The sequence below is a fragment of the Herpailurus yagouaroundi genome, unplaced genomic scaffold (genome assembly GCF_014898765.1).
Source record: "Herpailurus yagouaroundi ecotype Mexico unplaced genomic scaffold, PumYag 379, whole genome shotgun sequence".
In the NCBI taxonomy this organism is placed as follows: domain Eukaryota; kingdom Metazoa; phylum Chordata; class Mammalia; order Carnivora; family Felidae; genus Herpailurus; species Herpailurus yagouaroundi.
The window spans coordinates 833182-856959 of record NW_024412596.1 but is presented as its reverse complement, the minus strand read 5'-3'; the positions used below and the strand labels follow the sequence as shown (position 1 = coordinate 856959).

Here is a 23778-nt window from a genome sequence, read left to right as displayed (position 1 = left end):
AAGAAACGGAAAACTTAAATAGCCTCACATATAATTAACGAAATTGAATGTCTAGTTAAATCTTCCCATAACGTTAATTGGAGCTCTGTGCCTAAAATAAAAACATTCTCTTTGGAACCAGCACAGACTTCTAGGTACTGAGAGACAAGGTTTTTCTCTTTCAATCCCAGAAATACTTTCTCATCATACAACTTTTTTTTCTTTTAGATTTTATTTATTTATTTTTAACTAAACTCTACATCCAACATGGGGTTTGAACTCATGACCCTGAGATCAAGAGTTGCACGCTCCACCCACTGAACCAGCCAGGCATCCCCATGCAATGGTTTTGTTATTTTTCAGGAGTCAGCTTTCAAAATATTTGGAAGCCGAAAGGATTCACTCTCGGGTTTCGCATTGCTGCTTTGCTGGTGAACTTGATAAAACCAATTGAATTCCTTCATGGTCCCCATAAACTGGAGATAATACCTGGAAAAATTCAGGGGAAAAACAATTTCCCACAAAGAAAATTCCAGATACAGATGGCTCCTTTGGTAAATTCCACCAAACATTTAATGAAGAAATAATATCAATTCTACATAGATTTAACATTAGTCCCTTCAAATCCCAACCAGGTTTTTTGGGAAATCGACAAGTTGATTTGAAAATTTATTTAGAAATGCCAAGGACAGGGGCACCTGGGTGGCTCAGTCGATTAATCATCTGACTTCAGCTCAGGTCATGATCTCGCAGTTTGTGATTTCGAACCCCACATTGGGCTCTGTGCTGACAGCTTGGAGCTTGGAACCTGCTTCAGATTCTGTGTCTCCCTCTCTCTTTGCCCCCTCCCCCCCACTCACACTCTGTCTTTCAAAAATGAATAAAACATTAAAAAAAAGAAAGAAAGAAAGAAAGAAAGAAAGAAAGAAAGAAAGAAGAAAGAAAGAAAGAAAGAAAGAAAGAAAGAAAGAAAGAAAAAGAAATGCCAAGGACATAGACTAGCCAAAACAATCTTTAAAGAGAAAAAAGAGGATGTTCACTACTTGATGTCAAGATTCACCATAAAGTTACAGTTACCGGGACACCTGGGTGGCTCAGTCGGTTAAGCATCCAACTCTTGATTTCAGCTCAGGTGATGATCCCAGGGTTGTGAGATCGAGCCCTGCAACAGGCTCCGCACTGACAGTGTAGTGCAGAGCCTGTTCGGGATTCTCTCTCTCTCTGCCAGCATGAGCACACGTGCATTCTCTCTCTCTCTCTCAAAATAAATAAATAAACTTTAAAAAAAAAAGGCAAAAAAAAAAAAAAGCTACAGTTATCAAGACAGTATGGTACTGAGGCGCACCTGGATGGCTTAGTCAATGGGACGTGCAACTCTTCATAGCAGGGTCATGAGTTCAAGCCCCTTGATGGTCTGGCTTAAAGATTACTTTTTTTAAAAAATGAGAAAAAAAAAAGACAGTCTAGTATTAGTATAGAGATAAACATAGAAACCAATGGAACAAAAGATGTAATTCAGAAATAGATGAACATATATGTGCACAATTGATGTTCTGGAAAGGGGGCAAGGCAATTTTTCAACAGTGGAAAGGAGAATCTTCTCAACAAACGTGCTCACGTGACTGGCTAGCCATACACAAAAAAAGTGAAGTGTATACAAAAGTTAACACAAAGATATCATAGACCTAAATGTTAAAACTGAAACTATAAGACTTCTAGAAGAATCAGAAAATGTTGGTGAGTCTGAATTTGATGAAGATTTCTTAGGACACAAAAAGGCACAAACTATAAGGGCAAAAAATCCAAAATTGAACTTCATCAAAATTTAAAATTTCCACTCTTCAAAAGATACTGATTAAAAAGAAGTTAAAAACAAGTCACAGACCAAGAGGAATATTTGCAAGAGATATATCTGACAAAAGACTTGTATCTGGGATATGTAACTGTCTGCTACAAACTCAATAATAATAAGACAAATAACCCAATTTTATCATAGACAAAAAATAGGAACAGGGGCGTCTGGCTGGCTCAGTCAGTGGAGCATGTGACTCTTGATCTTGGGGTTGTGAGTTCGAGCCCCAGGTTGAATATAGAGATTACTTAAAACTAACATCTTAAAAAAAAATAGGAGCAGACATTTCACCAAATATTCTGGCTGGACTTCAGGATCACACACACCGGGTTCAAAGGCCGGCTTTACCACTTTCAGGCTGTGCGGCATGAGATAGATCACTTCACCTCTATGAGCCTCGCTTTTCTCATCAGCAAAATGGAGGACATTCGTAACTGAATAGTAGGTAGTCAGAAAGACTACACATAATATTCCTAACTTATTTAAATACTTAAGAAATGCCAGGGGCACCTGGGTGGCTCAGTCGGTTGAGCATCTGACTCTTGATTTCAACCGAGGTTGTGATCTCGTGGCTGACGTTGGCGCGGGGCCTGCTTTGGGATTCTCTCTTTCCCTCTCTGTCTGCGCTCCCCCCCCCCCCAAATAAATAAATAAACATTAGAAATGAAAAGAAAAAGAAAAAGAAAAGAAATGCCAGATGCCCTTTCAAATGCAGATAGGTTTAGTACCACATTTTAAGCCTGGGAAAAGCCGACATTGTATTTAAGCAAGTTGAAGAGTTGAGACAGAGAAATGTCTCCAAAACAGGGTAGTGGAGCTGACGCCCCTGGAGCTGCGGGGCAGAGATGCGTAGCGTAGTCAGTGGAGACAGGAAAACGTGGGCAAGAACAATAGCATCAGAACAGGAAAACCAGAGGCTACCCAAGCAAGTCTCAGGCAGCGCCAGCATCTACAGTGGGTTGTACAGGCTTGTCACGTGTGGTGTCTCCACAGATAGGTGGGGTCTTATCTACAGGGCAGGCTGAGCCAGACAAGCTTCCTGGAGAACAAGGGAGACTGGTGGGGACAGGGTGAGCAGACCCCACTTGGCCAGAGGGAGATGTGTGCTGGGATGGCCCCCCGGAGGGGGCAAAAGGAGGTCTGGTGGCCGCTTGAACCGACCACAGAACGGCATACCCTTGAACCCGGGGAATGGCCAGAAAGGACCAAGGGGCAAGCCTGGCCTCCATGTGGAGTTCGGAAGAAACATCATCCACCCTTGGGCCTCGTGCAAAACATCCGCTTCCAAATCCACCCTTGAAAGAAACTCCCCTTGGGTCTCAGTGTCAGGAAGAGCTGGGCATCTCCAGGGCTTCCACTTGGCCCTGGCTGGGAGCAGAATGGAAGGCAAGCCGCTCAGTCTCAGGCCTCCCCACTGCCTGGGAGCCTGGCATAAGTGGCCCTGCAAAGAGGCATCAAACCAGCCAGGTGGGTCTGGAAGGGGTGACAGATGTGTCAAAGGCATTAAGGGACCCCCAAACTCCGTGGGCTTTGTGGAGCCTGACTCTTTGCCAATTTTAACTCCTTTTTGAAGTCCTCCTCCATCCTTGTCTCCCCAAGGACCCCACCAGATGCCCAGGGAAGGGTGTGACAGCCTGAGCCTGGACTCGCCTTCTCCCACTCTTGCCAGTCTTCTGGAAAATGGCCTGCCACAGACAAAAGGCTCTGGTGTCCCAGATACAGGGATGACATCTGCAGCTTTGACCGTGAACCCCCCTGTAAATTTGCCCATGGCCTCAGTAAAAATGACCCTACTGATCCTTCAGCCCTGCTCCCTGAGAGACTATTGGGTCTAGACACCTGTACACTGCCCATCCAGGTCACACCTCACCCCTTCTGGGACAGCAAGGACAAAGAGTCCCACCGGGAAAGACTTGGCTCATCCCCTAGTCATTCATCAGCACTGAACCCCTGTCTCAGACCAACTGGTGGAGACAGGCCAGCAAAAACTGCTCTGGGTATGGGGCCAGACATCTGTGCTATTGGGCACAGTGGAAGAAACAATGAGCAACCAGGGGGGTGGGGAGTGGATTATTAGGAAGCCTGTAGGAAAGGGAGGCCTAGGGGTGCCTGGGTGGCTCAGTTGGTCAAGTGTCCAACTTCGGCTCAGGTCATGATCTCGTGGTTCACGAGATCGAGCCCCACATTGGGCTCTGTGCTGACAGCTTAGAGCCTGGAGCCTGCTTTGGTTTCTGTGGCTCCCTCTTGCTCTCTGCCCCTCCCCCGTGTGTGTGTGTGTGTGTGTGTGTGTGTGCACGCGCGCTCTCTCTCTCTCTCTCAAAATAAGAAAATAAACATTAAAAAAAAAAAGGAGACCTAGAATTAAGTACAACAGATCTATTAATTGGTCTTTCCCAGATAGATAGAGAAGAGAAAAGCATCACTGGCCAGGCCTGGAGAAATCAAATTGCCCTGTTCTGGGATAAGGCTGGAGCCTGGAATCAGGGAAGAAAATGGAGAAGGAAAGTAAAGGCAGATGTGGAGCTGGAGGGGCTGCATCGAGCCAGGCCCTGGAAGACCTTCTCAGTCACCTTCAAGCTTTTGAACTTTATCTCGAGGGAAATGAAGCCATTATAAGTTTCCAGTAAAAGGTTAGGGACTTCACCTCCATGGTCTCCCTCCCCAAAACCATAACTCAAATCCAATCACGAGAAAAATCCCAGACCAAAAAAAGCACCCAAATTTGAGGAATATTTTACAAAATACCTAACCAATTCTCCTCAAAACTGTCAAAAGTCAGCAAAAACAACTCTGGGGAATTGTCAGACCAGAGGGTAAGGAGACATGATCACTGAATGTAAAGGGGTGTCCCAGAAGATATTCTGGAACAGACAAGGGACAGAAGAGAAAAATTAGTAAAACTCAAAGAAAGTGTGAGGTTTAGTTAATGGTAATATACCATACCTTCGTATGGTGGAATAGTCAACAATAAAAAAGATTACTATTGCATATTACATGGCTTAATCTCAAAAACTGGCTAAATAGACACAGAAGACACAAAAGACCACAAATTGTAGGAGTCCGTTTGTACGAAATGGCCAGAATAGGCAACTCTACAGAGACAGGAAGTAGATTAGTGGTTACCAGGGACTGGAGGATGAGGAGGGTGGGGAGTAAGAGGGGCGGTTTCTTCTACAGTTGACAGAAATGTTCTAAAATTGTGGTGATGGCTGCACAACCCTGTGAATGTTCTAAAAAAAAAAAAAACCTCCTGAACTGTGTACACTTCAAATGGGTGCATTACATCTCAATAAAGCTCTTGGTAAAAAATAGTAATTTTATGTACACACCTAACAGTTTTAGGAAAGGCAAAGGAGTGAAGTGCTGATAGGGGCTTGCAGCAGGGCCACAGCCAAAGGGAAGAGAACTCCAGTGATGCTTGTGGAAGGGGAGAGGCATTCAGCTAGGTGGGGTATGTGTTAGTTTCCTATCAGGGCTGTAACAAATAACCACAAACTTTGTGGCTTGAAATAACACAACTTTATTAGGATTCTGGAGGTCAGAAGTCCACAATGCTTTTCACTGGGTTCAAATCCTCAGTGGGGCTTTTTTTTTTTTTTTTTTTTTTTTTGGTAGCAGCTCAGGAAGGACTGTTCTCTTGCCTTCTCCAGCTTCTACAGGCCACTGCATTCCTTGGCATATGGCCTGGTCTTACGTCTTCGAAGCCAGCAGCTGTTTGACCCTCCGCTCTTTTACTTTATAGGACCTTTGTGATGACATTGGGCCCACCCACCTCTATAATCCAGGATAGCACGCCCCCCTGCCCACCTCAGTCATTAATCACATCTGCAAAGTCTCTTTTGCCACGTAGGGTCCCATATTCAGATTTTGTTGAGGACATGGACATCGCCGGGGGACCATTATTCTGCCTACACAGCCTGACATCAGGAAGGTGATCACAGGAGGACACTGTGAGGGGTAGGTGGGGTGACACCTGGATGTGTGGAGCCCGAGGTGCCAGTGGTACATCCAAGGGAACCGCCCCCTTGGCTTTCATCTATTCACCCAACAGTAAACACCTCCCATGAGTCAGTCATTGGGGTTATAAAGGTGACCAGCTGTATTGCTTTTCACTTCTGAAATCCAGATGCACCTTTTAATCAAGGACATCTTACAAATGCAATTGGCAGGGTTTTCTTAATGACACATAAACACTTCTTACAACTGAAGGCATTTTGGAATCAGTGACCACTAAGTCTGGGCTGGCACCGGCATGGACCCAATTTAATACAGAAGTTGGAGGCCTCATAGAGCATCAAGTATCCCCAACCTGCCGTCTTTCCTACTTCCAAGCCTGGATCCTTCCACCTGGGGTCCTGGTGCTCAGCAATCCTGTTTCAGACCAGCAGAACCCTGGCCACACATGCTCAGCTCTGCCACCACAGCAGGACCTGGGAAGTGGCCCCTCCGGGTGTAACCTCAGTCCTGAGTCATGCCCAGTGGCTCTCCACCTGTCCACACGTTGGAAAACACCTGGGCGCTTTCAAAAAGCCCCACCCACTGAGCCACTATCTAGACTAATTCGTTTAGAATTTGAGGAGTAATTTTACAGCTCCCCTGAGACTCCAATGGACAACCAAGGTAGAAAAGTGGAGGGTTCAACCTAGTTTGGTACAAGAAAGAGGCAGAAGGCAGCCCTGGCAAGAGGTGGGAGGTGCTAGGTCCAGACAATACAATTATACCAGTCTCCCTCCCAACCACACCCCCCAGAATCTGAATTCCTGGAAGAGGACTAACCCAGTTATCTCAGCTCCTTCACCGCACTTGCCCACGCACACTGGGAGCTCAGGAAATGTAAACCTCACAGGACTTCAAGGGTGCGAAGAAAGGTCTGGGAAAAGAAACCCACTGGGGCTGGGCCAGCTCTCTGGTTTGCTGTGTGAGTTCCAGGGAGGCACTGGCCCTCTTTGTGCCAGTTCAGGGGTTGGCCCAGGTGGCCTTGAAGGGGCTTTCAAGTGCCAACACTGAGTATGCACTTCCCTACGAAGTCTAATACAGTGGAGTCAGTGGATACCAGGCTTCCTACTCCCCCCAAACAGATGTCCCAACCCCCAAGGCCTAAAATCTCCACTTCTGGTGCTCTACCTTACACCGGCTACAAAGACAGAGACTCTGAGGTTCTGAAGGCCAAAGACCTAACAACTGCAAAATAGGAGTCCCCTCTGAGGATACCGGAGGACAGCATGTGAGTGAAAGGGATTTTTAGATGGTGAGGAAACTCCAGAGGCCACCTGAAAGCCCTGGTTCTGCCCCCAGAGTGACAAAGGTGAAGTGGTTCAAATAACCAGAAACTCCCAAGAAGGAACTTCATGAGAAAACACTCATGAGGCGAGTCCAAAGGGGTCCTTGGCTTCTGGCCATCAGCACAGCCAAGGCCCTAATATGTAACCAAAGGCTTTTATTGGGAAAGGGAAATTGACTGAAAAGTGGCCCCTCAAGTCCTCACTGCCTGAGGCAGCTGGGGCCTCCTCCAGAGAGTTCAGGAAAGAAGGGGCCACCAAACCGGGCCCTCAGCAGGCTCAGGTATAGAGGTCAAAGTCAATGCGTTTGGAGTTGTAGAACTGTCCACCAGGAGGGTCCAGCTTCCGGCAATAAACACCATCTGCGAAGTAGCCTTCGTTCACCCAGGTCTGCAGGAAAAGAGAGCAAGAGCTGAGAAAGGACTGGTATGGGCGGTGGGGGAGGCAGAAAGAAGTAGAAAGGGGCTTACCTGCATCTGGGTGCTGGTGAAGGGCCCATACAGCTCAGCATCCCCTGTGTTCTCCCACTTATATTCCCACATCACGTCCACCAGACCATCTCCTGGCAACTCTGCTTCTAAAACAACAGACAAGGCCATCTGGGCCTCAAGTTCCCTGGCCCCTGCCCCTGCCCCCAGCACTCCTCCTCTGCCCTCCAGTCTTACCTCCCTTCTGCGTAGGAGTTGGGGTCTCCAGCTCCCCCTCTGCCACTTCTTCAGCAAACATGTCCAGAGAGGGAGGGGGTGTGGGCTCAGGGGGTCCCTGGGTCCGGGACCCCAACCCCTTCAGCCGCATGGCTAATCGTTCCCTTGTCTCCTGATACACGCCAAGGTTGCCCCGGGCCACCATCTGGTCGGCCAACCCAGAGAGCCGATCCAAGCGCTGGGGGGAACTGGGCCGCCCACCCCCTTTGCTGCCCCCTTTGCCTCCTCCTCTGGCCCCCAGACGCCTCAGTGCGCCAGCTACGGTCTCTCTTGGCAACAGCAGCTCCAGAAGGCCCTCCAGAAGGGCTTGGGCACTCATTGGTGTCTGGCCCAGGCTGTCCTCTTCCTCTGAGTCGGACGGTGGGCGCTGATCAGGTGGCCGCTCCCTGATTTTCACCTGTGATGTGAAAACAGGGGTGGGGGTGGTTATCTCCTACAAACCGTGAGCAGGGCCCAAGCCCAGCACTGGCTGCCTCCAGGCCCCCACCACGTCAGCCCCTGGGCCACACCCAGTCAATGTTGTCTAGCCAGCTGTCTCGGATCTGAGCATCCCGGTTCAGGAAGTAGTTGCCATCAGCATCAAAGTGGCCTTCCTCCATCTCCTCCTGAAGGTTGAAGGGTGTGATCCGCACACCTCCCTCACTGGGGAGCGTGGCTGCTTCCTGACCTGCATGAAAGACACAGGCATCCCGTGCTGGGTGCACGCACACGCACACACACATACATACACACACACACACACACACACACACACACGTGCACGCGCGCACGCCCTTGCCACCCCCCCCATCCCCAAAAGCTCTATCTGTTCCTCCAGCAGAATCAATTCTTGGGTTTAACTCACCTTCCACATCCTCCGAAGCCAAGATATCATATTTGCTGGACCCCTCCTCTTCATCATCATCCTCCTCATCACTGTCCAAAGAGTGTTTGCCTTTGAAGCGGCTCCCAGGACCCCCTACCCCAGCCACAGGATCCACTGGCTGTGAGGAAGGGCCAGCAAGTTGAGAGATGCAGGTTACTGGCTATTCCTCAAAATACTCCAGGTAGATTTTTCTTCAAAACCTTGCCCAACTGGAAATTCTCCAAACCCATTTCCCAGAGAACATGGAAAAGCTAGCCCCCTCTCTGCTTTCTTTGCCCCCCGCCCCCTTCTTTCTCTTCTGGCTTCTAGTTCTTTCTCTCCCCTCACTCCTCCTAAGAATGCAGGAGTCTGGCCCCCTCACCTTCTTCTTGGGAACACTGATTTCATCCTCATCATCCTCATCTCCCACACCTTGGAAGGTCACTTTCCTCTTTGGCATGACTGGACTGAAGAGCCTTCCCTGGGCTGAGCTGAGAGAAAGGATGCAGATTAAGGGAAGTGGGCGAGGCTACTCACCTCGGAAGAGCCCCAGCACAACAAATAATCAGCCGGTACGCACTAGATCCAGCTCGGGAGGAGAGGGAGCACAGAATGAGGGGCCGAAAGGGAAGCTGGCCGCCAGGAGGCCCCCAGGACTTGGTTCGGCATCCAAAAGAGTTGCTGGAGCGGGGGCGGAGGGGCGGTGGCGCAGACGGGCTCCCCACGGGCAACCCCCACCCTTGACGAAAAAAGGCAGGCTCCCCCACATACCCCCCCAATCCCTAGCCCCCGCAGTCCTGGGTGCGACGGGGATCCGCGGGCTGACACCCTCTCCTCCACCCCCAGCTCCCTCAGAGCCCGCGGGGCCTGGACGGACCCAGGACCTGGCGTCCTGGCCACCCCCTCCGCCCCGCGCTGAACTCCCAGCTCCGCGGGGTGACCCCCAACTGTCCCGGGCTAAGTGTACAAGCCTAAGTGTACAAAGAGAGGCGGCAGAGCCGCGGGGATTCGAGCAGCCCCACCGGCTCGCGCTCACCTCAGGATCCACGGGAGGCCGCGGGGGAAGAAAAAGAGAGACTTTCACCAGGGCTACATCCGGGGCGCCGGGCGCCATCACCCGGAAGAGAACTGCGGAAGGCTCCAGAGAAGGCCGGAAGTGGCTTCACTCCGATTAGATGACTAACTGGAAAAGCGGGCGGAAGTACGCCAAGAGCGGGGAAGACAACCCCGCCCTCCCCAGGGTGACGTCAGCAGTTTGGAGGCGACAACGGCGAGAACAGGCCACAAATGAACGCCTAGACCCTGATCAGACGATAGGGATGGCCGGATGCGGTTTAGATTCCCTCCTACAGCAGTTAGAGACTCTGGGGAGAAAGTGAAGCACACTACTTAAAGGGGCGCCCAGCATCATGGAGGGGCGAAGTGGGACAGTGGGTTTCGGCCCGGTTCCCTTTACAGAGTTGAGTCACCTTTCCCCAGGGTTGGCCAAGGGCTTTGTGCCCCTCACCGTCTCCATAGGAATCCTGCTTTCCCAGTCAGCGTCCAGTTCTGTCCTCTCCTAGTCCGAGGTGCGGCCTTGCTCTTCTCCCTGAGGAGAGACCGAGTTCCCACGATGGCCCGCCTGGAGCCCCCAGCTGGCTTTGGGGGCACTTTCCGAACCCAGCTCTCTTTAGGACCCAGGGGAAGTCATTTACCCCACGCCTGTCCCCTGGTTGAGTTCCTGGTTTCAGAGGTGGGAAGAGCCATCACCGTACAGGTGACAGTGGTTCCTGTGTCCAGAATCCAGGCTAGAAGCCTCTTGTGCCCCGATCTCAGGTAGGCCTGGAAAGAGGCAACAATGCCTCTCTCTCAGACCACAGCCTCAGGATAAAGCCCCACTGCTGGCAAGTAGGGCCCCAGCGGCCCCAGCCCAGAATCTGTAAGCTGGCCCCAAGGGGGAGAGCTAAAGGGGGGGATGGGGGGGGTAAGGGTCCCTGTGCTGTGGGGACAAGACCTCTAGCTCTTTAGGACAGTCCTGAATCCCACTAGACTAAGGCTATGCCCAGGAAGAACCTACTGGAGCCCCAGGAGGGCAGCATGGGGTACCCGTGATAATAAGGAGACCACCCCTCCTCTCTCCTGCCCCCAGGGTTAACTCCCAGATTGAACTACCATGAAACTGCACCGAAAGTCCGTGCTCAGTTTCTTCCACGGATACAGAACACAGGCTCCAGACCGGGAGGGCATCTTGCTAAAGAAGGGAGCCCGAAATATCAGCTATCAACGCCGCTGGTTTGTCCTCCGGGGAAACCTCCTCTTCTACCTGGAGCACCAGGCAGACCGCACACCCCTGGGCCTCATCCTCTTAGAAAACTGCCAGGTGGAGCCACGCCTCGGGGCCACAGAACCCTATGCCTTTACCATCTTGACCCCCGGAGTTGAGGGCACAGAAGGTGGGCGGACCTACAAGCTGGCAGCAGAAAACCAGGGAGAGCTGGCAGCGTGGCTGTGGGCACTGGCTGGGGTGAGCTGGAGGCGGCTGGTGGCGCTACTACCCCCACTGGAGGCCCAGTACCGGGAGCTGTGCCAGGCAGCTGGCCAAGAACCCAGCGCACCCCCAGAGGACTGTGGCTTCCTAGCCACCCTCAGTCCCCCCTCCAGCTTCCAGGAGTTGCACGAGCACTTTGGGAAAGAGATCCGGGTGCTGCAGGTGGTGCGTAGAGGACTCCAGTCCAGTGACAACAGAGGCAGCAGATCCCAGGCAAAGGGGGAGCAGGAGCTCAACAGTTGTTGATGAGTGACTGAAAGATGGACCAAAGGCCAAAAGGTCCCTCCCTGCCAAGACCAGCTGAGTGCTTCAGCAGACACCCAGATCCTGGCCTGCTCCATTGTTTCCTCCCCACCCCCACCCCACCTAGTTCTTATTCTAACTCCCTTTATCAAAGAACAAGGCAGGAGACAGGCCCAGGTACAACAGCAGGTTCTTTTCTGATTCCTCGAAGCGCCGCACAGGGTGGGAGCAGAGACAAGAGAATGTAAACATTGGGTTCCACCCCCTGGAGCTCAGGGGAAGACCCCTTACCCAGATAGGGGCTGGAGGGGAAACAAGGTGGAAGGCAGGGGCCCTGGTAAGACAAAGCAGGAGAGGCCTGAGAACACAGAGGAGGGTGGGTGAAAGAGAACAAGGAGAATGGTAGGTGGGGAAAGGGGGGACATTTCCTGTGCCAGTGCATGTCCCCTTAAATAAACGAGTGCAAGAACATTATGGAAGGAGAACCAAAGGATAGAAGACAGAGCAAGCACCCCCACCCTGGGCCGACCAGCTGCTCTGTACATAATTACAATAGAGATGTCCAGAAGTAGAGCAAGGAGAGCCGTGGCCCCCAGCCAGGAAGTGGGGGAGACCAGCAGGGCTGAAGAAGGGAAAAAGGAACCCAGCTCCACTCATGGATAAGGGGAGCAACTGGAGTGTAAGAATCTGAAAACTGCTGATTCCCATTGCCAAGTCACCCCTGAGGTGACAAAAGGCCAATCAGGACTGCACCTGGGAAAGAACCCCAAAGGAAATCGGGGCAGGAGTGCCAGAGACCCCAGCAGGACCTAACTGGAGGTGAAGGGGCTCCAGACTTGTTCACACCTGCCCCGAGGAAAGGCAGCTGCCCCATGCACTGTCACTGTCCCAGCTGTGTAGGGATCAGCAGCTGGCAAGGAGATGGGAAATCAAACCACTTTCCCCAGAAGGACAGTCTGCCCAGGAAGCTCGGGGCAGCACCCCAGGCCAGGCCTGCTCCTGACTGAGGGGAAAACAAGGGAGGCCATGCAGTCCAGCCCCGGGGACAGAGGTCAGAAGTAAGCATCCTGCCGGGCCTCAGATGCGGAGGACCTGTCCCCACCATCCTGGGGGCCTGGGGGTCCATCTGCCTTTCGACGCAGTGAGAGCTTCCTGCCTTGGGCCTTCTTTTCCTGCTTCTGCCGTTCCTTCTCCTGCTTCTGTTGCTCCTTCTCCTGCTCTTTTTCCCATTTCTGCCGCTCCTTCTCCTGCTTCTCCCGTTCTTTCTCCTGTTTCTGCCGCTCCTTCTCACGTTCCTTTTCCTGTTTCTGCCGCTCCTTCTCCTGCCTCCGAGTCTCCTTGGTGGGACCCAGTGGGGTGCTGTTGCCGGTAGGCGAAGGAAGGGATGGATGCAGTCCCTCAGCGGTGACCACGGGTCCTGGGGCAGGCCCAGCACTGGCCCTGCGGACAGGAGGGGGTGGGGAGGGGGCCCCTCCAGCTGCCCGGGAGCCTCGGCTCTTGAGGCCAGGGAGGCTAAGAAGGCTGGAGGAGGGGCCCAGGGGTGGCTGCTGCCGCCGACGCTCCTCATGGATGGCCCGGGAGCCATGTAGTCGCCGAGAGGGCCGATACTGCAGCTCCCCCCGGGTTTCTCGCCACTTCTTGAGCTGGGCTGTGTTCTCTCGCTCAATCAGTGCTTCTGTCACTGGGAGGTTAGTCACCTAGACGGAGAAGAAACGGGTACCGGAGTGAAGGTGAGGATGGGGATGGGCTGAAGCAGGTGTGGGTGTGCTAAGGCCACGGCCTACCTCGTGCACCAGGAAGTCCTCCTGCATGCACTGCTGGGGCAGGTTGCGCAGCTGCTCCATGGTCTCATACATGCCTTGGCAGGAGCGCAGCTTCTCCACTGAGCCCAACGTGTGACGCAGCAGCACCAGGGCCACGCGGAAGATGATCTTGACGCCTGCAAGGTCAGAAAGAAGAGAGCGTGGGTGATCAGGGCTGGGACCTCAGTGTGTCCCAGTCAGAAGGGACTCAACAGGCCCCATCCCTGTCTACTGCCAACCGTACAGATGAGGAAACTGAGGTCCCACGAAGGGAAATGAGCTGCCATGGGTTTCGAGTTCCTGAGAGGAACAGTAGGTTCTGGACTGATAGCAGAGCCAAGACTAGGCCCCAGTTTCTCCAGCCCCCAGACTGCTTACAGGGAAGCCTAGGTCCCAGAGGTAACTTCGGGCAGCAGGCCACTCTCTGGCAGCCACCATGGAAACCCCGGCCCCCTCATGGCCTGAACGGCTACAGAAGTACCTTCACAGAAGAACATATCCCAGACACGCAGCACTGAAGCCCAGGGCAGGGTGCGGGCAAAGATGCACATGAACCATTCTGTCATGTAGAGCACGGGGTCAATGCGTTGCCGCCGCAGGTGTCGGTGTGCCAGCGGGGAGGCCCGGCGCAACAGTGCAAAAAAGATTTCTCCGTCCAGCTGAATGGCCTCCTGGAAGTGGGATGAGCCATGAGAAGAGGCCTACTGTGGCTCCCGTGGGGTAGGACTGTCCCTAGTGGGGGATCCTCACCTCAGTGGGAGAGGCCCAGAACAGAGGGACAAAAGGACAAAATGGGGGGGGGAGAGGGAGGAGGCAGGACAAGGACCTCCCTGCAGCCTCAGGAGAAAGTCACAACCTTGGGTGCACCCAGCCCCCAGACACTCACCAGCCCTGCACTGTAGTAACCGGGGAGGTACTTGTCACAGATCTGCACCAGGCACCAAAAAGCTTGCTGAGAAGAGCGAGAACAAGGAAGGAGGGAGGGGCCTGAGAAACAGGGAGCAGAGAGCTCCCCCATCACCACTGTAGGCCAAGGTCCTCCCAGTCCCTCCCCAACCAGGACCAGCGTATGCTGACCTCAGCAGGCATGTGCATGAGCAGCACGGCGGCCACTGGGGCCTGGGCCTGGCAGTAGCCCTCATCGGGCCGGTAGATAGTGTAAGCCTTCAGGATTCGATACAGGTCCTGTTGCCTGTGGGTATTGGGAAAGACCATGAGGGCAATCACAGGAGTTGGGGGCTCTCTGCCCCAAACTAAGCCTGCCCCCCACAACCAGCCCCAGCCCAGACCCCTCCTAGATCCAGTTCCAGATTAACCTCAGAGGTTCACCACCACGCACCTCCACCGACCTTCCTAGCACTGCTATCAAGGTTAAGCCAATGACCGAGACCATCATCAAAGCATTCCAGGCTCCAGCCTTCCACCCTTGCCTCCACATCCTATGTGCTCCCTACCCGTTCCCCAGCACAGGATGTGCTCTCTCTCCATCCTTCATCTGCCACCGCCCCATAGACCTTCAAGGTCACCTTCTTCAGAAAGCTTCCACTGTCCACAGCATCAGACCTCCCGTAGCACTGTCTGAATTCTTTGATCACCCCAGAGCAGGGCCTGCCCTATCTGCCTCAGTGGATTTCATCAGTTCTCTGCCGGCATGTCCACTGGGCCCTGGTTCTTGGTGAAGGCTTGAGAAGCCAGCTGTGCCTCAGACCTTTCTTGTGTCTCTGTATCCCAAAGAATAAAATCTCTGCCCTAGACCTGTCCTCTTGAGGGTGCCCATCGCTGTGTCTGAGAATTCCATTCACTTAGCCCCACGTTGGAAAAGAGAGCCCTACATCACTCCCCATGGCTAATCAAGTCTTATCAACACTACATGTTGAGTTTCATTCATGCCTGTTCCTTCTCTCTACCTCCACAGCCATTCCGTAGCTCAGACTTTCATTTCTTACCCAGAAAAAAGTAAAAAGTAATAACCTCTTACATCCCCAAATTCAGTCATTGAAGAGTGATCTTGTGTTTTACCTGCATACCTCCCCAGTACTATTTACTTAATATTTTTTCTCCGCTTAGCAATAGCATCCATGAAATGACAGGTTTGATGTACTAGTTATTTTACCTAATACCTATTAAACATGTAACTCCCACAAGCTCCCATGCTATTTTTACCCACCTACCTGCATCTGTGTCCCTGCTTTCTCCCTGTTGCTGTGGGTGAACTGTCTGTGGTCCTGGCCAAACACAGCTTTTCCACTTGGGTACTGCGTCCCATCCCCTCTCACCTACACAGTCCATCACTCCAGCAAGCCTCCCACCTCTCCTGCATCATCAGTTTTTCTCTCCCTACTAGATCATTCCCAGTGGCATACCAGTATCTGTTATTTCCTCTATGTTACAAAAAAAGTCTCCTGACTACCCCCCTTCCCCTCCAAACATTACATCATTTCTCTCTTTACCTAGTCAGCAAAACTTCAGAATACAGACTTGCTGTCTTTAATCTCTTTCCTCCCATTCTCCAGTCAGGCTCTACACTACTGCCCTGTGCAAACTGCCTTTATCAAGGTCACTAATGACCTCTACTGTGCTGAGTCCAGAGGTCAATTTGCAGACTTGACTCTACTTGACCCATCAGCAGCATTCCATACAACTGGTCCCAAAACCCCTCTTCGATTTGCTTCCAGCAATCACACTGCCCTGGTTCTCCTTCTACCTCTCTAGTTCCTCCTTCCTGTGCTGGTTCGTTCTTATCTTCCCATTCTTGAAATGTTAGAGCTGCAGGGCTCAATCTCTGAGTTTCCTTTTGTATCTACACTTGCTGCCTTGATGAGCTCGTCCAATCCCACAGGTGAAATTTAGTCCCATCTAGAGGCCATTAACTCTCAATCTCCAGCTTACCTCCAGTTTAAACTGCTCCCCAAATTCCAGACTTATACAGGTCATACATCCAACTTTCTCGACATCCATCTGGATGTCCAATTAGCATTTCAAACTTCACATTCCTAAACTGAGCTCTTAACATACCCCTCTAACCTCCTTTTCTCATCCACACCAATATATGAACAACTCCATTTGTCTAGTTTCTCAGGCCCAAAACCTTCAGAGTCGGCCTTAATTCCAATCTCTCTCTCTCTCTCTCTCTCTCTCTCTCTCTCTCTGATACAGTCCACATCTAATCTATTGGCAAATCCTTTTGGCTCTACTTTCAAAATATAGACAGAACCCAACCACTTTTCCCCATAGTTCCATGGCTACCATTCTGATATATCTATCATACTCTCTCTCCTGGATTATGGAAATAGTCTTCTAACAAGTCTCTCTGCTTCCGTCCTTGTCTCCTTATACTATTCTCAGCACAGCAGCCAGAATGATCCTTTTAAAACACAAGTCAGATCATTATAACCACAGCTCCATTCACATTCTCTATTCCCCTTTCTTGCTTTAAACTCCTCTTTAATACTTACCACCCTTTCACATACAACATACTTTCCTTCTTTGTCTTATTTACTTATTGTCTATCCTCACTAAAATGTAATAAGCCCCATAAGGGCAGGAGTTTTTGTCTTGTTAACTGCTATCATCTGTGACTAGACCAGTTCCTGGCAGATAGCAGGTGTTCAGTTAAATATTTGCTGAAAAGATGAACCAACTGATGAAAAATGTGCATCTGAGAGTCACCTAATACCATCTTGCATACTACTAAGGAGTGATATATATACATCTTGGGGAAGTCTAGCATATAGAACAAAAGTACAAGTGCCTCAGAACAATTTTTAAGGCCCTCTGGTGATCTGACCCGAAACTCCTTTTCTAGCCTCAGCTCCATTCAACCCCACATCCCAGAGACAGCTTATATAAACCCCCAGCCAGGAAAAACCTGCCCCTGGCTCTGCTCCCATCTAACCTTCAAAATCCAACTCAAATGCAACCTCTTCAATAAGTCCTTGTTGTGCCTCTCCATCTCCCCTCCAACAACCCCCCAGCCCCGAGTCAGAATCTCCTTCCCAGGACAGTTCCCTCAATATGGCTTGACACTCAATACATTAAGGACCACTTTCCTAGAAGCCCTGGAGGGCAAGAACAGCTTTCAACCCAGCCCTGTATCCACCTGGAGCCTTCTACAGACTGACCCACGTGATCAGGCCATCTTACCCATGCCCTCCTCGAGCGGCAAACATCTCATGGAAAGGGAATTGGCGGTGCAGGTCCTTCTCGATCACATCCAGCCACTTGGGGTCCCCAGGAGCCCGTTCCAGCTCCTGCAGTGGGACATCAGGGATTATCTCAGGATCTAGGGGGACTGATGATACCCTTCACACAGTATCACATGTCCCCATACCCTGGACACACCTCAAACTTGCCAGGGTTCTGTTCCAGGAGTTCCTTGCTATTGGACAGGTACTGCCAGGCCTTGGCTCTGAGGGAGGAGGGGATCCCCTTCCGGCAGCGCAGCTTCACCTAAGGCAGAGTGGCAGGCAGGGTGACAGCTTCAGGGGCTGGCATGGCCTCCAGGCTTTCCCCAGCAGTCCTCAGGCTTTCTGGGACAGCCCTCCCACATCTCATTGGCTTGACTCCACTGGACCTGGCCTGGCTTCTATCTTTAAAACTACTCCTCCCCCCAGGCCCAAGAACCACCCATCCCCAATGTGGTCTAGAGAACAAATACTATCGTGGCTTCCCTGGAGTATATGAGCTCTCCCTAACCCCCTCCCAACTTGTCCATTGCCCTGCCCACCAGTCAGCCTTCCAAACCTTCTGGAAACGCCGTGACAGCCACTTATCCCAGTTACTGAACATCTCCAGCCATTTGAGTTCCCGCTGCCGAGCCACATCTACCGGAATGGAGCTCTCTCTGCAGGATGAAGAAAGCATGGAAAGGGTCAATAGCAGTGGTATAAAACATGGATTGCTGGCGGAACTGAAGCAAGCCACCCGCCTCCCCAGGCTCAAATGAGAGACTGGATGTAAAAGCATTTTGTGAGCTACCAAATATCAGGGTATGTGGCCACTTAGCCATCGAAGGGCCTAGTTCACCACACTGAAAGGACTTCTTCCCTTGAAAGGAATCTCTGTACAGAGATGGTGTTCTCATGTTAGATCTCTGTACATGTTGGGTGTGTTCAAATCCTGCTTATGGCACATACAAGTTTGGGGAGAGGATACAGAATATTTAAAAGCCACAGTTTGCATTAGACCTGGGTCCAAGTTCTAGCTTTACCACTTACTCATTGTGTGACCTTGGGCAAGTCATAGAATTCCTCTAAGCCTCGATTTCCTCATTTGTAAGGTGGAGAAAAAAATAGGATCTACTTGAGAGGTTATATAATAGCAAGTGCTCAGTAAGAGCAATTGTTATCCATAAAACAGAATACAGAACAAATATAAATATACTTCTCTGCCTCCTTAGAAGCAACTGAGTTTCCTCCTATCAGACTCTCGAGATCCCCTGGGCCACCTGCAATTCCCTCTACCTCCTTCCTGAAGTCACGCGAGATTCTCAAGCAAATGAAGCTTTCCTTGCACTGTTTGCCCATTGTTCTGTCACAGCTTCCCACTCAAGATACCCCAGGAGTCTTGAAACAGTTACTTGTAGGAGCCAGTACCAGGAAATGAGTGGAATGGAAGAAAGCGCTTGAATTTCCAGACCAACCTGAGCTCAAATCCCAGTTCTGTCCATTAGAAATTGGGAAATCTTGGCAAGTGATAACCTGAATCTCTTCCTCATCTGTCAAAAAGGGATGCCACCACCTACATCACAAAGGTATGAGAGAACTACTGAGAAACTGTATATAAAGGACTGGCAAATGGATGGGCTCATTAACTATTAGTTTCTTTTGTCTTAGAACCACTTAATCATTGCTCATTAATATTTTAAAAATATTTATTATGTATTTTTGAGAGAGAGAGACAGAGCGTGAGCAGGGAAGGGGCAGAGAGAGAGGGAGACACAGAATCTGAAGCAGGCTCCAGGCTCCAAGCTGTCAGCAGAGAGCCTGACACAGGGCTCAAACTCACGAACCTCAAGATCATGACCTGAGCCAAAGTCAGACGCTTAACCAACTGAGCGACCCAGGCGCCCATCATTGCTCATTAATTTCTATCATAAGTTGGTTCCAAACCCTACTAAGGATAAGGAAGAATTAGGTAATATCTTTCCTGCCCTCAAGAAGGTCACAAGCTTGCAGGGGAGATAACTGCAATGTGGTGTGGGAAATGCAATAACAAAAACGCACAGGAGAGGCACTGACTGGAGTAGGGGCAGTGGATATCAGGAAAGGCTTCCTAGAGGAGGAGACATCTTCATTATAAGCCAGGAGGAACTGAGTAGAACATACCAAGACAAGGAGGAGGAGAAAGGCATTCCTGGCAGGTGGAATAGCCTGAGTATGAAGGGGGAGAGACTACAATCAGTTCAACAGGACCACAGTATTAAGTGCATGGTGAGAAGTGGTGGGAGAGAAGACCAGAAAGACTGGCAAAGGCAGAAAATAAGGAGTCCATCTGCAGAATAAAGCACATGGGACTCTATCCTGTGGCCAGGGGAGAGCTACCATAAGTTTTTAAGGTAACATGTGCCCCAGTCAGCCTGGTCTCGGAAGTATGTTCTTCCAGCATGGAAGATAGATTTTAGAGGGACAAAATTACAAAGCAGAGAAACATAATCGAGCAACGTGCCTGGCACACAAGAGGGGCTCACTGAAATCCAATTCAATCCAAGTTCCTTAGGGCAGCAGAGTATTGAGGAGAAAGCCACTGGTCACACAGATCCGGGTGTGAGTGGGGCAATTCACTCAACTGCTCTAATCCTGTTTCTTCACCTATACATTGGGTACAACAGTGCATCCCTCCAGCATGGGAAAACACCAAGGTCAAACTTCAGTTGCCTTCCTAGGACCATGAATGTTGGTGCTCAATCAAAGGTTTTCTGTTTTTTGTTGGATTATAAAACACCTAGAATACCTTCCTACAGTGTTTTCCCCAACTCCAGGCAGGTGCCCCCCACCCCAACACACATAACACGATTAGACTAAATCCTACTCATTCTTCAGGATTTGGAACAGACTCAGTTGAATTCTGAGTGGGCAAAAGGTCCCTTCCCTAGTACTCACAAAATCCTGTGAGGATCTCTAGGCTAAACCTAAAATACATTGACATCAATTGTTTAAGTATTTGTTTCTCCCTTTTGACAACGAGTGCCTTGAAACACCTATTTTATCCCTAGTACCTAGCACAGGGCCTGGCACCTGGGTGCTCAGGTGATGCTGTAGGTTGAACTGACCAGCAGGTTAAAGCGGTACATGAACAATGGGCAGGATCCTTCCCAGAGAGAGGGAAGGAAGAAGTCAGAGGCAATCACACCCCCACATCAGGAGTGACTCAGGCCCCTGGAGGGAACTAGGAAAGAGTAAGCCCGGCTGGGGAGATGAGGAAATGGGGAAGAGGCCTCCCCCAACCCCTTCCTTCAGTAAAAACACAAGATTGCCCTTCTCTGTTTCGCAGAGGAGCCTTACCCTCACGGTCTCCCCTCTACCGACCAGGCCTCCCCCAGCTCATCATCCCATCAGACCTAGGGCTATGGGGGAGGGAAGATGACTGCATCCCTCCCAGACTCCTTCCCTTTCAGGGACCAAATATTTCTACCAGAATCCCTGCCCAGCCAACCCTCCAGAATATCTGACCCACAGCTGGAGTTTTTCACATCAAGGAGCTGGGATGACCTTAAGTATCACCTCATTCAACCTTTCACTATATAGAGATGGAAACTGAGACACAGAAATAGGGAAAACACTAGCTCAAGGGCACACAACACACTAAGAGCAAAGCTCAAACCCAGAAGTCCTGACACCTAGCCTGAAACTCTAACATGCAAGTGCCACCAAAACCTCAGGATGCTCTAGGCAGGACAGGGATCACCAAGTAGCTCACTCCTGCTGGAGCCACTCCCCTGGAGCCTTGGAGGAGGCTGAGCTGCCAGGATCTGGGCAAGGTGTATCATTTCCTCCTCCCCAACCTCTGCTTCCCTGAAGCCCCACGGGGTGCCCACTGGGTACTCACAGACTGCCCGAATACTGGCTGCCCCCAAGGAAGCCATACTTGTCCGTCTTGCGAAGGGCCAGCCCATTTATCTCCGAGTCTGAGCCCATGGAGCTCACATCATCTGCCAAGGACTCCAAGGTCCCAGACATGAGGCTTACAGAGTCCAAGTAGCTCAGAGTGTCCGGGGCCTGCCCTCGAGGCCCAGAGATGCCAGGTCCCAGGCTGGACGTGGAGCCTAGGTCCTGAGAGTTTTCAGCAGGCTCCGGAGCTGGGGTGACCGTCACGACAGTTACCAGAGCCTCACAAGTTCCTGAAGGGCCTGTGCCAGACCCTGAGGGGTCCTCTGGAGCCTGTGCAGTTGATGCTGATGTTGCTGCTGCAGCTTCATGTCCACTTGTCACCTGTCCTGCTGTCACTGCTGCAACCCGCGCGGTCACTCCTGAGGCAGCTGTGGTTCCTGGCTTGGGGGCAAGCGGGGGTTTGGCGGTCAGAACCCCAGGAACTGTTCTGGAAGGGGTCCTGGTGGGGGTACCTGGTCCAGGGGCGGGTGAGGTTCTAGCCTCCTCCGTCTTCGGAGAATCTGTCCCCGGGCCCAAAGCCATGGACATCTCGGCTCCTGCCACTGCCGCGGGCACCAGGGGGTCTGGGTCAGCGGAGACTTGCGCCCTCGGGGCTTCGGATGAGGCCTCCAGAGTCAGCACCACCACTGTGCTGCCTGTGACGGTCGAGGCCGGGGCCGAAGTCTGGGTGGGCCCAGGGACCCAGGCGGGCTTCGCCTCCCCGGGGGCCACCAGGGTGACGGGGGCCGAAGTGGCCGTGGTCACTGGCGGCCCCGGAGCCACCACCACGACAGGCCCGGCCCGGGACCCGCGGGGCGGCGGCGAGGGGGCCGCGGGGGCGCCATGACGGCGCGGCGGGGCCACCAGGGGCGCCGGGCCCGTCTCCATGGCCGCGGGCCACCCCTCACATCACCTCGCCGGGGCGGACGCAGAAGGCGCCGCCCCTCAGGCCGCTCCGCGCCGCCCGCCAAGGAAGAGGAGAAGGCGAAGGGCGCGGCCCGGCGCGCGTCGCAGATGAGGGCGGCGCGCGGGCCGCCGCCGGGCGCGCGGAGGCGTGGCAAGGGTCCTGGGGCGCCAGGCGCCGGGGTCTCGCTCGCGCCCTCTCACCCCTGGCGCTCTCTCGCCGCCGCCCCCTCCCTCCTGCTCCGGGCGAGCGGCCGACCTCGCGCCTGCGCACACGCCTCAGTGCCGGCTAAGCGGCCAGCAATTCGGCGTTTCACGCCTGCGCGCGGGCAGAGCCGTCGCGCTCCTTTTTTCTCCCTCCTCGTCAGAGTGTTTGGGCGAATAATAGGAGAGAGGGAACTGGGTTTCTGCCAATCGTTGGAAGGGTGGGTGGGGCTGGAGGTGGGAAGGGGCTGGGTAATTTGGGAAGAGGAAATGGAGAAGAAGAAGAGCTGGAAGACCAATGAGAAGGGGGGTGAAGGCAGGAGGAGGTGGGACGAAAGAAGTAACTAACAGAAAAGCGCGAGGCTGAACGCCCTAGCCAATAAAAATGGCTAAAGAGTGAATGACCGCGGAAGGAGGCGGGTGCTGTGCGAGAAGAGGCTAGCCTGGCCAATAGGAATACTAAAAAGGGAGCCAATGAAAAGGGCGACTAGGTGGAGGGCAAGTTGACAGACAGTGGTGTCTATTTGGGCAGTGACAGACGGCATCCGCAGTCAATAGGAAGGGCTGAGGAATTCTTAAAGTCTCCCAAGAAGGTCACGAAAGAATGACAGCTGGGGGGGGGGGGGGGGGGCGCGGGCCAAAATTGCAATTAATTTGCATTGTCAGCCAATAAACGCATTCCCTCGCTTAAGCAATTGGGAGGAAGATAGACGGCTGTCTCAGCCAATGGAAGCATCCAAAGTGTAGGGGTGCTGCCAGCAGGCGGTGCCAGCCCAGGGATATCGGTGACAACCGGAGACAAGCGCAGAAGGGGGGTGACAGTTGGGGATAGCACTGTGAGGGGGCGGGGGCCAGGCACATTACTGCAGCCCTTAGCCAATAAGAGCATGGCGCTGCTTTGTTTGAGTCCTTTCTGGGCTCCTATTCTGTCTGTCTCTCTCTTTTTTAAGTAGGCTCCACACCCAACGTGCGGCTTCAACTCACGACCCCGAGATCAAGAGTCGCATGCTCTACCAACTGAGCCAGTCAAGCGCCTCCTAGGCTCCCCTTCTCCATCCAGCTTCAGAGCCACCTCACTCTCGTGGTCTGTGAGACCCTACCACAGATCCAATGCCTTGATCAAGTCCTCTCAACCTCCACTCCGTCTCTAGTTCTCATCTCGGTCTCACAACCAACTTCAATACTCCAAAGCCCAGGCGACTATAACCAGAGCCTCCAAATCCTCTAAGCGACCCATTTCTCTAGATCCTCCCAAGCCCTTAAGTCCTTCTCCTAGCTCCCCAGCTATCTGAGCTCCTCCCCAGAATCCAGGCTCTAATTCCTTGGACCTCATCCTCTGAGTGCCGCCCCCTCC

At 52.2% G+C, this 23778-nt stretch overlaps 3 protein-coding genes across 7 annotated transcripts; 1 reads left to right on the top strand and 2 right to left on the bottom strand.

Annotated features, from left to right (window-relative positions):
- Positions 1–7198: 7198 nt before the first annotated feature.
- Positions 7199–9830, bottom strand: CD2BP2 (CD2 cytoplasmic tail binding protein 2). Of its 2 annotated transcripts, none has more exons than XM_040463220.1 (7): positions 9695–9830; positions 9041–9144; positions 8659–8797; positions 8324–8481; positions 7776–8211; positions 7581–7687; positions 7199–7522 (listed from the first exon to the last, which is right to left on the bottom strand). In XM_040463220.1, the coding sequence occupies exons 2-7, from the start codon at positions 9116–9118 to the stop codon at positions 7409–7411; spliced, it is 1032 nt and encodes a 343-aa protein (XP_040319154.1). In that variant the 5' UTR covers positions 9119–9144; positions 9695–9830; the 3' UTR covers positions 7199–7408. The 2 variants fall into 2 exon arrangements, with proteins under 2 accessions (XP_040319154.1, XP_040319155.1); XM_040463221.1 differs by having other exon boundaries at positions 7199–7500; positions 9695–9829.
- Positions 9831–9928: 98 nt separating this feature from the next.
- Positions 9929–11608, top strand: LOC121022231 (sesquipedalian-1-like). 4 transcript variants are annotated; one of them, XM_040463226.1, is made up of 2 exons: positions 9929–10033; positions 10787–11608. In XM_040463226.1, the coding sequence occupies exon 2, from the start codon at positions 10811–10813 to the stop codon at positions 11429–11431; it is 621 nt and encodes a 206-aa protein (XP_040319160.1). In that variant the 5' UTR covers positions 9929–10033; positions 10787–10810; the 3' UTR covers positions 11432–11608. The 4 variants fall into 4 exon arrangements, with proteins under 4 accessions (XP_040319160.1, XP_040319157.1, XP_040319156.1 ...); XM_040463223.1 differs by having other exon boundaries at positions 10006–10117; XM_040463222.1 differs by lacking the exon at positions 9929–10033 and adding an exon at positions 10349–10473.
- Positions 11602–22205, bottom strand: TBC1D10B (TBC1 domain family member 10B). The gene is made up of 9 exons (XM_040463219.1): positions 21277–22205; positions 17974–18073; positions 17572–17679; positions 17374–17480; positions 14308–14422; positions 14117–14182; positions 13712–13901; positions 13213–13367; positions 11602–13125 (listed from the first exon to the last, which is right to left on the bottom strand). Exons 1-9 carry the CDS (start codon positions 22203–22205, stop codon positions 12481–12483), a joined length of 2415 nt encoding a protein of 804 aa, XP_040319153.1. The 3' UTR covers positions 11602–12480.
- Positions 22206–23778: the final 1573 nt, after the last annotated feature.